This window comes from Oryza brachyantha, chromosome 8 (genome assembly GCF_000231095.2).
Source record: "Oryza brachyantha chromosome 8, ObraRS2, whole genome shotgun sequence".
Classification (NCBI taxonomy): domain Eukaryota; kingdom Viridiplantae; phylum Streptophyta; class Magnoliopsida; order Poales; family Poaceae; genus Oryza; species Oryza brachyantha.
This window is the reverse complement of record NC_023170.2, coordinates 16,448,036-16,464,349: the sequence shown is the minus strand read 5'-3', so window position 1 is coordinate 16,464,349 and position 16,314 is coordinate 16,448,036. Positions and strand designations below refer to the sequence as shown.

Here is a 16,314-nt window from a genome sequence, read left to right as displayed (position 1 = left end):
GTCGTCGTCGTCTTTGGTCGGCACGTTCGACGAGGCGCCAACTAGAGCAAATGCAGGCGGAATCGGGCGTGCGCGCACTACGCCCACCTCCCACCGACACCCGGGCCCCACCCCCAACCTCACGACCCGGTGTCCCCACCCGTCAGCCTCCCCTCCTCCCGCCGCCTCCACCCGCACGCGTGCTCCCCCACTCGCCTCCCACTCCTCCTCCGCTCCGCTTCTCCCACCACCTCACTACCTCGCCGCGGGCGTGACGCGCGCGGGAGAGCTCGAGCTAGCTTGCTACAAAGCGCTCGCTTCGCTAGCTCGTCGTCGCGTCTGCAGCCGAGGAGGAGGAGGAGATGGGGGACGAGTCGGAGGGGGAGACGGAGGAGTACCTGTTCAAGGTGGTGATCATCGGCGACAGCGCGGTGGGGAAGAGCAACCTGCTGTCCCGCTACGCCCGCAACGAGTTCAACCTCCACTCCAAGGCCACCATCGGGGTCGAGTTCCAGACCCAGAGCTTGGACATCGACGGCAAGGACGTCAAGGCCCAGATCTGGGACACCGCCGGCCAGGAGCGCTTCCGCGCCGTCACCTCCGCCTACTACCGCGGCGCCTTCGGCGCCCTCCTCGTCTACGACATCTCCCGCCGCTCCACCTTCGACAACGTCGGCCGCTGGCTCCAAGAACTCAACAGTACACCCCCCCCCCTCCTTCTCCTCCTTTTTTTTAGCAAAATTTTACTCTACCTGGTGTGCAACCACGCGTATAGATCCGGTTGGTTTTGTAATCTTGTTCATCGAAAGGGATGTACAGTAGTATTGTTCGTGAATTAACCGTAGCAGGTGCTGCAGCTAGAATCCACTGCGGAATTTACGAAAAAAAGGCGCACCCTTTTGGATTCCGAGATGGTGATTGATTGCATAAGTTTGTTTTTGGGAAAGAAGGTTTTTTGATTAATTTACGAACAATACTACTGTCGCTTTTTTAACAGAATTTTACTCTAGCTGGTGTGCAACCACGCGTATAGATCTGGTTGGTTTTGTAATCTTGTTCATCGAAAGGGACAGTAGTATTGTCCGTGAATGTGAATTAACCATAGCAGGTGCTGCAGCTAGAATCCGCTGCGGAATTTGCGAAAAAAAAGGGGCCCTTTTTTGGATTCCAAGATGGTGATTGATTGCATAGGTTTGTTTTTGGGATAGAAGGAGCAATGCTACACCGGATGGATTGCACGACCTGGCCTGAATCTGGATCTGAATCTTGATGCTTAGGCACCGGTGTGGGGAATGTTCCTGGAATGAATGCGAGGACCACCATGAGGGTGTGCTGTTTCTATGTGATTTACTGATTTGGGAGTGTAGTAGTTGTGGACGGTTTTTGGATACCAATTATGGGTGTCCAATGAGTTAAGGTAGGTTTGCAGATTTATGAATTAGGAAGTTGATTAGCCTGAATTGGTCCACAAGTGTTTGTTTAGGATGATAATCTAAAATTGGTTATCTATATCTTCATTTGGATGATCATCTAAAATAGTTTCATTCTTCATATCTTTTTATACTCCTGCAAATCATCTATATATGACATCCTCCATATCTCTTTGGAGGATTGAGAGAGAATATCCAAATATGAAGTTTCTCTCTCCTAATATGGATGACATCTAAAAATAGATGATTGAATAGATGTTCTGCTGGAGCTCAGCTTTTACTTTTCACCCTCTATTTCTAAGATGGAGGATGAGATAGATGTGCTGCTGGGGATGATCTTAAGCCTTGTGATTGCTATCTTAGTTGGTACAATGCTGAGCCTGCTAGAACTGTCTTGACTCTACAAGTGATATCCTCCGATTATTCCGATCAATATTTTTTTCAATATGGCTGATATGGCATGCATCAGGATACACAATAGGATTGACAAACACGATCATGATCTCAGTCACTGTTGGTACTCTACTTTGGTATATTGGCACACAACCTTTGTTTTAGTACTTGCCTGCTGGGCAACTTTTAGTTCCTTTTTCCTCTTATTGGAGGCAAAAATGAAGTCTTTTGTGCTGGAACTTGGAACCAACATTAAATAAATGCAGTAATGTACTATCTAGGTCCTTCCCTTTTATGTATCCTTTACATATGATGCATGACTCTTATCTGGAAAGGTAAAGGTTTGTGTAAAGCAAAACTACATTACTAATGCATTTTATAAAGCAGTGCAAAATGTATCCTACTTATAAAGTGTGGCCTCACCGATGGTCAGCGAATAATGCAGTGAAGCTCAGGATGACGCATTGTAATACTTAATGTTATATGCTAGTTTTTTTATTAGTGTACGGAATTTACAACACCTCTGAACAAAATTTTATCTATCTGCACTATTTGCTCTTGTTAGTCGGCATCTGTCCATCTGTCCTTCTCTGGCTCGTGAACATACAATCGTGTGGACTCAGAGAAATTTTGGTTCTCTGTATCTTGGTCATAAAACTGTATTCCAGTAATTTATCTTATGAGTGCTCAAGATGACGCTATGCTTGTCCATATATACCCCCTGATTGATTTGTTTTGTGCTACTTCATTTCACCCTTTAAACTACTAATGATATCCTTGATTATCTGTTATCGTTTCACTTGCTGAAGAAGTCTAATATTGTTTGCTTGGGATTTTAATGTTGTACTATATATATGGTCTATCTTCCGTTACAAAGGATATCTCTTCCTTTTTGGGTGCAGTCCAAGAGAGGACTCAAATTATATAGCTCCAAATAATAATTCTAAAGTAACTAATACTTACTATTTTCTGGCAGCAACTTGCTAGGAGCTTGTAATATTGTGTCATGCATAACCTTCTGTTTCTCACCATCATAGTGACATGCACATATTTGCACAGCTATGTTCTCCTGTTTGTGTTTGATGCTTTTACAGCTTGGTTTCGTACATGTTCACCACCCACTCACAAGAAGTCATGTGTTGCACTTACGATGGTGTAGTGCTGCATTTTTTCCACAAGATTTCTCTATCTGAACATATTTTCTTTTCATTCACATGTAGAAATGTACTTTTGGCTGGAGTAATACATAACTGTTCTCAAATTCAATGCAGCACATTCTGACACAACGGTAGCCAAGATGTTGGTGGGAAACAAGTGTGATCTGGATAATATCCGTGAAGTACCAGTCGAGGAAGGCAAAGCGCTCGCTGAAGCTGAAGGGCTGTTCTTCATGGAGACCTCCGCTCTGGACTCGACGAACGTGAAGACAGCTTTCGAGATTGTCATCAAGGAGATATACAGTAATGTGAGTAGGAAGATCTTGAATTCGGATTCCTACAAGGCGGAGCTTTCCCTCAATAGGGTAAGCATTGACGGCGATTCAAAGGACGATCAGAAACAGACGAGCCGGTTTGGGTGTTGCTAGGGGTTTTGGTGCACTGTTATTATTGGATTCAGTAAGATATGAAGGTTTTTTTTATTTGATATTAATATTGTTATTATTTGTAAACTTGTAATCCAAAGCTGGCTTTTGGTTTGATTACTGTGGTACACATTGAGAATTTGAGGTACAAAGTGAGAGAAAAATAGTTGTTGCTAATGAAGAGGTCGTCATGTTCTAGCAAAATTCTACTGGAGCTCTAACCTTTTGTTCCGTATCCGATAACTGGATTCACTGTTGATACTTGAAAATTCAAATTGGTGGATAACTGGACACTGAAGTACTGAACTATTGTCAAGAAAACTGGAATTTGGTGTCGTGTTAGAGTCCTTTTTTTTTTCTACCAATTTTGTTTGGTTCACGGTTGCAATTAGTTTATCCTCCTTTGGTAGGGATTAATATAATCTAGATTATTGAATCAGATTACTTATATGATGCATTATTACAAGCTAAAGTATAAAGAAATGATAAAGTTGGATAATTATTTTAAAGTATCCGGTCTTTAGCCTCCTGATAATCTAAAAAAAAATCTACATTATAATAGTATATGTTAGAGATATGATCCGAATTATTATCTGATATTCCCCTGTTATTGTAATCATAGTGGACATTGCCGGTTGGCGCCCGTGGTTTTTTCCCTGCAAGGATTTTCACGTTAAATCTGCTTCTCGGTTATATGTCGATTTCCCTAACAGTATACTTGTTTCAATTTATCATAACAAATCAGACTATAATAATCGCAAGCAGCCGAATCAAACAGGGCGTACTTGTGATTGTGTGCGTGTCTACTGATGTGTATACGATCTGTACGTTCTGAAACAAAAAGAGTTCTTTTTTCTTGACAAGAACTTGAGAGGATGGGCCGAAAATGAATGGGCTGTTGGTCCTGACTTGGGCTGTAAGGAGAACATATTAGAATTATGGGCCTATAACCTGCTGCTTGTTATGCTGTGGCATATACTCTTTTTCTCGTTGGAGCGAATTTTCTAAGACTCTAACGACTTTGTGTTTTTCATGAGAGACGACGTGCCCGTTGACATCGAGGCACCCGTGGCGACTTCGTGGTTCTCTAGATTCCGCCGGTCAGTCTTCGGAGGTGCTCATAGAGGGGTTTACTTGCGTGCGTTCTTAAGGGGAGTGTGCATGCGTTGTGAGCGTCGGTATTGTACTGTGTTCTCGAAAGAATATACTCTTTTCCTCTAAATATATAAGTGATTTTAATATTTCACCTTATTCTTAATTTAAACTATTTTCGTACTAGTTATCACATCTTATTTAAAAAAATTTCCATCATACTCAACTAATCTCCCATCCCAACCACTACTCATTTAACAAGGAGCATACTAGCCAGCCATTTCTTTCTATTCCCAATCTGTCTAATACTCCTTTGTATATTAGGGCGACTACCGTGAGCCGCTTCGAGCACAAGCACAGGTACCCGTCTCACTCTCGCATTACACATTGATCTGATCAAAAGTTCAAATCACATCTTTACATTGTTAAAGCTAGCACCTTCGTTTTGCACCACTATTCACCATAGTAATTAATCTAGGTTGGGACGGTTAAAATGCACAAAATCAAGAAACATGGTTGGATGTCATCTAAATATGATGCATATATTCCAAAAATATAAATATTTGTAGACTGTTTATAAGGTTTGATCAAAAGATTCTTTTTAAGTATCTTTAGTGATTAATTTCTAAATTTTAAATTGTCCAGATTCACTTTACAAACAACTAATTGGCTAAGAAATCATTAAAATAATAAGGACAATACTCCCTCCGTTTCGTAATGTAAGATGTTTGACTTTTTTCTTACAAAGTTTGATCATTTGTCTTATTCAAAAAATTATGAAAATATCATTTATTTTGCTTGTGACTTACTTAAAGAACTTTAAGCACGGCTTGTCATTTTTTATATTTATACTAAATTTTTGAATATGACGAATGGTCAAACGTCGTAACTTAAAAAAAAGTCAACATCTTACGTTATGAAATGGAGGCGGTAGAAATCATCACATAAATCCTTATATTATGATGTAAAATTTAAATGCTATAAATACTTATATTTTAGAACGGATAAGTTATATATACTCACAGCTAGCCTGTCTACGAGATGGCATTGCCTGTCCTGTCCCTCCCCTTCCAAACACACCTTAATACAAACACATGCAAGCAAGACAAGCAAACAAACGTGCATACGAAATGGTACGGAGTGCCAAGCACGAACCCTAGCTAGTTGACTTTCGAGCTTATTTTCCACGAGCAAGATCGCATACCATCATATCTCTCTCCTGCGTACTACGCTCTTCGTGTTCATCGATCGATCTCTCCGGTGATCAGGCGGCGGGCCGGGCGATCGATCGACGGAGTGAAGACTGAAGATGCAGCAGCAGGCGGCTGTGGTGAGGATGGGGCCGTGCGGCGGCGACGGCGGCGGCGGGAGGGACATGGACATGCGCGGCGTGGGGCGCGTGGTGAGGGTGGCCGTCCGGCACGGCGCCGCCGTGGACGCCATGTCCGTGCTGTACGAGCGCAGCGGCCGCGAGGAGTGGACCGACCTGTGGGGCGGACCCGGCGGCACGCTTTCCGAGGTATGCAAACTTCGTTGCCATCGTTCCTGTCTGGCTCTAAGTTCGCGGGGGTGATTCGGAGAATATCAATCAATATATTCGTAACCATAAGTAATTTATGGATATAACTTCTATATGCGTGTTTTGAGTAATATAAGAACCAAGACTAAAAAATAAACTTAAGTAAAAACTCCCAAAATCAACTTCAATATTTAAATTTTAGCATATAACTACAACAGAAGCAAAAAGATAGTGTGCATGTTTATAAGACAAAATTTAAATTCAAAACGTTAAATTTAGAGTATATTTTGAATATTTTCATCGTAATTTATTTTTCACTCTTGTCTTTTAAATCACGATGAATATATATATGAAAGTTTTATTTTTATTTATAAATATGTTCTTTGACTTTTTCCCACCGTCACCCCAGAACGATCCGTCCTCGGTTAAATTCAAAATTTATATTGATTTCTGGTCTTTCTCTTTCCCAGATAAGCTTGCAGCCGGGAGAGCACCTGACGAGCGTGGCGGGGCACTACGGGCGGCTCGACGGCGAGCTTGTGGTGAGGTCGCTCACCTTCGTCAGCAACGTGCATGCGTACGGGCCGTTCGGGGAGGAGCGCGGCGTCGCCTTCGAGCTCCCGGCGGCCGCCGGCGGCAAGATCCTCGGCTTCCACGCGCGCTCCGGCCGCCGCCTCGACGCTCTCGGCACCTACGTCGTCGTCAACAACGCTGGATAGGTGATGGTAGACGACGACGACGACCACCCTGACATTCACAGAGGAGATCAGTAGCAACCGGTGACCATAACTAGTTCCCCGTAATTTCTTTCGTTTTTCTTCGGACCATTTTTAGTTGGAAAATTTACGACCGGGTCTTTATGATTTTATAAAATTGAAAATATGTCATTGGTATCTCACTGACATGTGGGACACATATCGGTTAATGATACGTAAACTATGACATGTCTCTAATTTAGCAAAATTATAATGACAGGCTTGTAATTTTTCCTTTTTAATTTTTAGCTGACCAGATCATAATTTGCAGTAACAGTTCGTGCGTTGCACTTCACCGTACAGTTTCATGATTTCTTTAGTTTGTGTTTTGGTCACAAACCCCCGATTGATCTGCTTTAGGTTCATGCAAGAACGTGATGTAATTAATTATTTTTCTTAAGGTGTTTAATTAATTAGGTCTTTGTAAATCATATCAACATCACTTATTTAATTTGATCTTGTGTTGGAAAAACATATTTGATTTATTGTTATATACGTACCTATGTAAATTATGGATTGTTTTGGTTCACTGTCCTAACAAAGTGTTGGTAGTGTGGTTATCGCCAAGACCAAATTAAGATGGAGTTGCATTGGCTATATTTCGTTTACTGTCAACTAGGAGCCAAATATACTGAAGATACTGGATGAAGTGAACAAGCTGAGACCGCGGACGGGGCTTGGCTAGTGTCAGCAGTGTGGTTGGAGGTTTCTTTTAGTTGTTTGCTGTTTTTGGTTAGAGTCCTAAAGGGTGTTCTTTTTTTTTTTTTGGAAGAAATCACCCCGGGGGGGGGGGGGAATCCCCACCTGAATCGATTGAAAAAGAAACGAGTTTAGCATACAAGGAGCAAGGTTACAAAAGAAACAACGAAGCAAACCAGTTAACAAGGAAGAAACAAAGATGAGACACCTAAAGGCCCTCAGAAAACGACCCAAAACACGAGGGACCAAACGACCGCTCCATTAGTCAGAATAGTCTGCATGCTTCTCTGAAGATCAAATTCCAATCTTGAACATTTTGCTGAAAATCTTCTTTCGGGAGTCTTTGCGCCCAGATGGTCGTTGATTCAAGTCCTGACAAAATCAGATGATGAAGGGAAGGTGCCTTTCCATCAAAGATGACCCCATTCCTATGGGTCCAAAGAAGCCAGAAACAAAGGGAGATGAAAACCATTGAGTGCTCTTTTGGCAAACAGGGAGGATGAAGTAAGCGGAAGCAAAAGGACAAAGTAATAGCAGGTGTGACGCATTCTCTGGTTGTAGCTGGCAGATTGCGCATTGCTCATTCTGGATGAGGTTTTTCTTCAGCAGATTTTGTCCAGTTGGAAGTTTGTCCTTAACTGCTAGCCAAAGGAAGAATTGCGCTTTTAGGCCAACCTCAATGTAAGTTTTATGGACACGATTATCTAGAGTGACATGTCATCTAAAAAGCTTAAAACTAGGATAAAACACCACTCTCTCAATGTATAGTTTCATTTCCTAGGTTACATGCAAGACATAAGTTGTCTAGGTAACAGTGCATAGAAGGTTTCGTCCCTATGAAACTCATTTTATCACTCTCTTCATTAATACTTTATCACATCATCAAAAATGTCTATATGACACCCTATTTATTGCCCATGAAACTCCTATTGAGATTGGTCTTAGCGGCATCTTGTTTTTCCATATTACCGAGAAGTTATGACATTTAGGTGGTGTTTAGATTGAGAAAATTTTTGGGAGAAGTGTCACGTCAAATGTTTGACTGGATGTCGGAAAGGGTTTCTAGACACGAACGAAAAAACGAATTTCACGACTAGCCTGGAAACCGCGAGACGAATCTTTTGAGCCTAATTAATCCGTCATTAGCACATGTTGGTTATTGTAGCACTTATGGCTAATCATGGGCTAATTAGGCTCAAAAGATTCGTCTCAAGATTTATTTTATAACTGTGCAATTAGTTTTTTGATTCATTTACGTTTAATGTTTTATTTAGATGTCAAAAATTCGATATGATGTTTTTAGAGAAAAATTTTATGAACTAAACAAGGCGCCTTAGCTCTATGAAGAAGTAGGTCTGCATATGCCACTCTGGATGTTAAAGGTTTTCCATTTATTGCTGTCCTCTCATCCTCTTCTTCATGGTGAAGCTGAAAACCTGACAGGGTCCTGAGAATTGCAGCCTTTTCGTTTTTCGCGTGTTGTGATAGTCTAGGTTGTAGAATTGCATCCAGGTTATTAGTGATAGCCTGCCAAACGGTTATCCCAGAATCACCCGAGTGAGGTGTTTAGTTTTAAAAATTTTTTGCAAAAAAATCACATTAAATTTTCAGATATATATTTAAAGTATTAAACGTAGTCTAATTACAAAACAAATTTCAGATTCCGGCAAGAAACCACGAGACGAATCTTTTGAGCCTAATTAATCCATCATTAGCACATATTGGTTACTGTAGCACTTATGGCTAATCATGGACTAATTAGGCTCAAAAAATTTGTCTCAAAATTTCTTCCGCAACTGTGTAATTAGTTTTTTTTGGTTCATCTATATTTAATGTTTTATTTATGTGTCTAAAAATTTGATGTGATGTTTTTGGAAAAAAAATTTAGGAACTAAAGAGTATAGAGCCGGCATCTTTTCTCTGAGTGGTTTATCTAAAAGCCAGACGTCATGCCAAAAGGATGTGCCTCAGCCATTTTTTAATTTGCATCTTGTCATTGTTCGCATCTTGGGCAGAAGACTCCTAAGTTGATTCCAGTGGGCTCCTAACCTTTTCTGTTTTTGATTTTTACTTTGTTATGGTTTTGTGCCTGACTCTGGGACTGTTTAGATCTATTTGGAATAGCAAATGACAAATGACAAAAGTTTTGGTGACAAAAGTTTTGACATTGTATTTTTGCAACTTGGTGTTTAGAGGCATGCAAAAGTTGCCTTTTTTTGGGTAAAAGCGAGAGGTGGTCCACATCTTTATGCGCTTTTTGACGAAATTTACTACTCTAGACTGCCAAATGCCAAATACAAAGTTGTCATTTTTTTTACCCTAGTGTTTAGATCTATTTTGCGCAAAAATGCTCCAAAATGATAAAACTTTTGTCATTTTGAAGGATCTAAACAGGGCCTCTGTAAGCTGGTGTCCCCAGCAAAAAGTTTGTTTACCTTAGCTTTTAAAAAGCTGGGCCTTCTGGCCTTTACTCTATGAAAAAACCAAATTAATTGTTCGTATATAGCACCAATTGGGTGAACAGAATAGATATTATGGATTCTAGCTTATAGTGGTCATATTATATCCTAGGACGTTTTTTTTTAAAAGAAAAGGATTCGAAGCAAACGGGTGCGGATATAGGGAGCAAATTGTTTTACATGCCAAAAATGGCATTAAGTCGATGTGGACTTGGCTTACAAATGCGTGTATATACAGTCACCATTGGCCACATTGTTTGGCATATTTGGAAACAAAAATAGTTTGTGAATAAAATAAAATACACGTGTTTTTAATAATATAAAATTAAATACTGAATAATAAATTTTAATTTAAAAAATTACAATTTCAACTCTAAATTTAAAGTTATAAATTTAAATTTTGTCTTATAACATGATGAGTTGTTTCAGGCTTTCAGCTACGTTATTGGGCCATTCAGTCTACCATTTCTCATGGGCCGGAAGTCGACTGGCCGGTGATCCGATTGGGCGAAGAAGTTGAATTATCTACCAAACAGTTTATATCGGATAATCAGTTCGAAATAGTAGGATCGAAGCGGATACTATCCGATCCATTTTCACCTTACCTCGTGCCAATAGCTCGGAGGACCGGCCTAAACCAAAAATCATCGCATTTCCTATTCATCAAACTACTAAAACATTACATGCAGTTTTGGTATCAATCCAAATGACCATGTTTGTCAAGCAAACGCAGAACCTTTTATTGTGTGCATATATACCACATACCTACTATATACTGCATGTCCCAAAATATAGTAACTTTTGATTATATATCTAGGCATGACCAAAAGTTTTTAATCTCTCGATTTTATATTCTATAGGTCTTTTTAGGTTGATCTATATTCATAAATTGATCGATAAATCTGATTTATATATATGTCACTATATGAATCTAATCAAATCTAGAAAGTTCTATGTTGTGAAACAAGTAAGAAATAAGTAGGTATGACGCATGTTTTTATAGTTTGGAACAGTTTGGAATGGAGGAAGCACGTGCACTCTGTTGTCGTGCACAGGGGAGGGGGTCAAATGAACGGCTGTATAAACCGGACTGAGGTATTCGATATTAAGTTAAAAGAGACATGGTTACTGATACATGGGCTCAACCGTCTATGATCTCTACGTCAAGGAACCATGTCACCGTAGAATTTAGCAGAGATGGTATACTTCCAGAGCCATCTGTATCTAGGTGAGAATGAGTCAAGGCCTATGGGTTCTTTCATAACCATATTTAATTATAAAAAAATTTTAGTTCAAAACTTTATACAATTTTATTTTTAAACCGTTTTAGACCCGACCTTTAAATTTTATAGGCAAAATAGTTGGACCCATTACCCTAGCCCGTACCTGCAGGCGAGGTCGCTCGACCGTGCACGGCACGAGCTACACGTGACACGGCGACGTACGTAGGGCATAGTGAAACAACAGATGAGACACGGCCAAATCTTGCATTTTTTTTCTTTGCTTAGCATTATGCATATATAGACAACCAATAGGGACTGGACCGGGCTCAGGATTGGGACCAAAAGCGATGCATGAGTATACACGCACACCGAAAGCAAACGATCGAGGAGGTCGGATGCGTTCTTTTTCGGCTTCCAGATGAGAGATGAAAAAAAATATCCGATTTTATTATAGTTATTTAATGATATAAACTATAAAATTAAAAATCTATTTTTAAAAAGACAAGATGTTGAATTTCTATATAAAAACTTTCTAAAAAATTGCATCGTTTAGCAGTTTAGAAAACTTGAGTGTAAAAATCGAAAAAACATCTCAAAAAAATCAACGTTAAAGATATATGCAATTGCGCCCACACCTACTTACACTCCTCTCTCTACCAAAGCCCATAGCTTAATTGGCTTCGCACCCCACTACTCGTAACGACTGGACCAAAAAAATATGGCTCGTAACCAAACACGTGCGAGTAACTAACGACCTTCAGATCATATGTCTCCATGCCACGTGGCTCGATTTGGAGCGTCCGTTTGCGATCCGACGGTGCCCTCATCTGTATGATCATGGTCCCAACAACCTTGGTAGCCAGAAGTGCCCCAACCTACCTAGCTAGGGAGAAATTGTGACAGTGAGGTAGGGGGAGGAAATGCAGTGTAAGGGACCAAGATGCCTTACCAGAGAATTTAAGTAACATGACAGCATGATGCATCCCTTTCAAATTCAGTTACTATCTTGATCTCATCCTGAACTCATTAGATGCTGGTAATGGACTAGTGGTAGCTAGCACAAGAACAAAGCTAGCCTAGCTAGTATAAGTAGAGTAGTGTGTAGGTGCCACCTCTAATGGGTATCTATAAGCTATACCATATAATTTTTTTAATAAAAAGAGATAAAAGATATCTTTTAATAAAGAGATAGTCTCTTACATATTTTAATATCAAGTGAGAATGAACTGTAGGGTCATTTGTATTATAAGTTATTTGCTAAGAGCTAAAAATAGTATATCATCTCTATTGTTGAAGGTGACATGAGACACGGTGGATCTGTCAAATGGCATGCTTGGAAGAGTGGTGTGCCAGGCGCCAACTGTTCTGAATGTGTGCCCACTGCATTTTAATATATCTCCATCTGACAAGTCTAACGGTAGCTAATCACTGATTTTGTTCTTAGCATCTTGTTTCTCTAATTCTCTTGCAATATATTCGTGTAGGTCATACATTCAACAATAAATTGGGGATAGGCTCATAGGAGGCATGAGCAAGGAGTGTGAGTGTGCATATGACTAGGGATATGTTAGGAGTGTGTATATATTGAACAACGTTTTTCCTAATCGACCGTTTTTCTCGTATTTTCAGGGTATGTGTGGGTGTGCGCACTACGTGTAAAGGGAGAGGATGACGAATGACTATGCTTTTAATTGCTTTTAATTATTAGAGACATTTTTGGTGTTGGCCTAAAGTATGTCATTTCCTCGTAATTTCTCTTCAGATAATGAGATAACGAAGGTATGGATAGGATTATTCATGGCAATCTCTAAAGTACTTCCTCCATTCCAAATTATAAGATATTTTTATCCTATTTAGATTTATACATGGATCATTATCTATTATGTTATATATGTATAAATTCATTAGAATCCATATGAATTTAGGAATAACCAAAATATCCTATAATGTGGAATAGAGATAATACATTTTTTTTGAAAGAACATAACCCTTTGAAGGTGTGTGGAAGTGATGTGACTATAGCTACTCTTGGTACAATTGTTGCTCACATCAGAAGTCAAATGAAAAATATCAAGATTATGTTATTCAAACGGCTACCAAATATGCATACGAACTCCGTTTTGGTTTTATGAGTAGTTGATGAAAAACCCTCGGGGTCCTCTTTCCAACAGATCTAGCCTCATATCTAAATTCTATCTCAGTTGACCGCAATCACAGAAATAGGTGTTGCATCACCTATAATGACCTATGAGCTTGTAAGATTATCTAGGACCCCGACACAAGAAAGGCCTAAGTGGAATGCGCCTTAACCTAGTGCAGCATGATCCTAGGGACCACTTGCTCATCGTCACACCTCCTTAAATAGATAGATACTCCTTCAGGGTTTCTCCGATTTTATTTAGATCAAATCTTAGCTTTACTACTTTGTTATGTAATCCTGTGACCGGTTAGATTGCCAATTTACTCATTATAGAACCACAACTTATCATTCGTATTTAATTCTTACTCGCAATATCATATTGTTTTTATGTTGTTCTGACTTGTTTCTTTGATTTGCTTGTAGGAATAAAGTTGATCTGCACCGGCAAAATCAAAAACCTATGGAGAGGTGTACTAATCGCTAATGCGCAACACAACGTCTCATATTGTTGTAATCGGGTCATCAACGTTTTTTCCAAATCATAGTTAATATCAACTCACTGGAAGATTGGACCAATCATATAATACAATTTTAAACCTTTTTACATCAATATTGATTTGACAATTTTGTAGTCTGTATGTTAGCTTTACTATCTATAATAATTAATTAATTTATGTATTATTCCAATGGCTATAAACTGATAAGCTGAACCGAAAGGGGCCTAGTTCAAGACTAGAGCTTTAAGGCTGAAAGCTTTAGGGCTGGTTACTTTGAAAGGACAACAAAAGGAGCTAGGATGCTTGCTCCGGTAACAGACAATTAAATTATTTTTTACAAAACTAATTTTGTGTGCCCACGGATATTGTTTTTACAAGCCTACTTGAAACATGTGCATGGATTGGGAAATTTTACGATAATTGAGAAGATGATTTTTTTATTAAATTAATTTTTTAAATATTAAATTTTATAGTTATTAAGAAATCTGCATGTCACGCTAGTCTCGTTGATATGTCAAGATAATATATTATGGTGTCATGCAAGCGGGCTAACATAGAAAGTGTTTTGCCACGCCAAAATATTATGGCATGGCAGTGTTGCACTGTCATGTGGTTGGTGTGGTCAAACGGTGTATATTTTAAAAATAATTTTGGATTGATTATTTTTAATAATAAATATTAAAGTATGTATTTAATAAAAAAAATCAAGGACGTATTAGGTGATATCATATTTTCTAGTGTAAAAATTCAGTATCTCTAGTGTTTATATACACCAAAGTTTTACACTAAAATTTAACATCTCAAAGTAATTTCTTAATAACCATAAAATTTCCTACGTGGACATTAAGCTTTAATTTATTTCTTCACATATTTGATAACAAAAATAAATGTAAAAGTGGTATAACAGGAATCTTTCTCTCTAATGATGTCTTGCATGAATATAGTGTCATACATTAGGTAGCATGATTTTTTCTAGGCAAGGACACATCCGTGATTCAGACAACAGAGATCACAATGATGGTAATCATGGCATCATTAACAAAAGAAATAGGAGAGAAGACCAACCCATGCATAGCCCTCGTGGGAAAGGGTCACTCTACACCCCCAAAGACATGGGAGACAGGACACCTATCACACGCCAAAAAAATCATGGATCTTGAAAGCTCAAACCACATAACGAATTACAGAGTAAACAATAGCCACTTCAAATGGCAATATATATAACCTTTTTTAGACATCGAGATTATTCCAGTGCACTCGATTCAAACACAAAAATATAAATATCTACCGCTAAAAAATAGAGTTATCCGTCCTCCGTCCCCTCCCATGCACGGTGCGCATTGGAACATTTGGAAGCAGAGAAACAGACTGATCTTTTAGGGCATTAACCCCGCTTTTCAGTCATAGAAGGATCTGTTCACCAAAGAGCTTTTTCTACATATATGTAAAGTGAAGGATCCCCTAAAACAATCTGTTTTTGTTTTTGATTGGTTACAAACTTTATAATATTTTTGGGCTTTGGCCTCCCTGTAACTTTATGTAACTTTTGCTTAATGAAAATTATCGCTGGGCAAAGCCCTGGCAGTCTTTTTGGTAAAAAAGTATAAACCACCGCATGATCATCCAATAATATTTTAGCCACAATCCATTCATCTCCAAATTTGTGAGTCTGGCCAGTTGCATGTCTGTTGCAATACACGGATATGTTACAATTATATATTAAAAAAAGTTTATTTGAATGCATGGCTTGTCAATGTTGGCTCCCATTTTTGTATGATCAACAGGGACGCCATTCATCGCCCAATCCTAGCGGACAAGGGAATCATCATCACCAAAATGATCCACTGAACTCAAACACATAAAAAAAAGGGAAAAAAAAGTGGTTCACCAAAATGATATTATCTCTCTCCGTTCCCAAACAATACTTAATTGTGTCACTGTTGGTCATTACTATTTAAAATTTTTATCACTCTTAATTTTTAAATAGTTAGACTCGATGAACAAGCTTAATATTTATGTTTAGATATAACACTTTCTAATACAAAATCTTTTAGTATTTATATTTTTTAAGCAAGATAAGTGACTAAATTTTAAATATGAGTAGTATCCAAGTGACATGTATTTAAGAATTGAATGGAAGAAGGATAAATATATTGGTCCTGGCTCCCATTTTTGCTCTAACAGGGACGCCATATATATGATCCCTATTCATTAGTCCTAGTGGATAAGGGCATCATCATCTTGACATGGTAGGTCACTTGCTCTCTGGGCCATGGCATCACAGGATCGAACTAGTTGCACTAGGCCCACAGGCCAGGTTAATGCTAGCTTAATTATGCTGCCAGTAGATGAGCTGCACTTGCTAATGCTACCCCACTGCATGCCTCTTTAACTCATTTACATGGCATCAATGGCACTATGGACCAGGGACTGCAACACTTATCACTTGGAAAATGAGTCGATTTTTTCGCATAAATATCACTCTCAACTCACAATCATCTTAAAAGCAACGCTTTTTAAACCTACATGTCAGTGACCGTTCTTAG

General features: G+C 39.0%; 2 protein-coding genes across 2 annotated transcripts; both read left to right on the top strand.

Moving 5' to 3' along the window:
• Nucleotides 1-212: 212 nt before the first annotated feature.
• On the top strand, nt 213-3,675 carry LOC102717086 (ras-related protein RABA5c-like). Its single transcript, XM_006659535.3, has 2 exons — nt 213-678; nt 3,074-3,675. The coding sequence occupies exons 1-2, from the start codon at nt 342-344 to the stop codon at nt 3,385-3,387; spliced, it is 651 nt and encodes a 216-aa protein (XP_006659598.1). The 5' UTR covers nt 213-341; the 3' UTR covers nt 3,388-3,675.
• A 2,110-nt stretch (nt 3,676-5,785) lies between these two features.
• Nucleotides 5,786-6,714, top strand: LOC102704548 (jacalin-related lectin 19-like). Its single transcript, XM_040527181.1, has 2 exons — nt 5,786-5,995; nt 6,466-6,714. The coding sequence occupies exons 1-2, from the start codon at nt 5,786-5,788 to the stop codon at nt 6,712-6,714; spliced, it is 459 nt and encodes a 152-aa protein (XP_040383115.1).
• Nucleotides 6,715-16,314: the final 9,600 nt, after the last annotated feature.

Coding starts and splice junctions, on each gene's coding strand:
- LOC102717086 (XM_006659535.3), top strand. CDS start 342: ATGGGGGACGAGTCGGAGGGGGAGACGGAGGAGTACCTGTTCAAGGTG. Junction 679..3,073: donor CTGGCTCCAAGAACTCAACA/GTACACCCCCCC, acceptor AATTCAATGCAG/CACATTCTGACACAACGGTA.
- LOC102704548 (XM_040527181.1), top strand. CDS start 5,786: ATGCAGCAGCAGGCGGCTGTGGTGAGGATGGGGCCGTGCGGCGGCGAC. Junction 5,996..6,465: donor CCGGCGGCACGCTTTCCGAG/GTATGCAAACTT, acceptor TCTCTTTCCCAG/ATAAGCTTGCAGCCGGGAGA.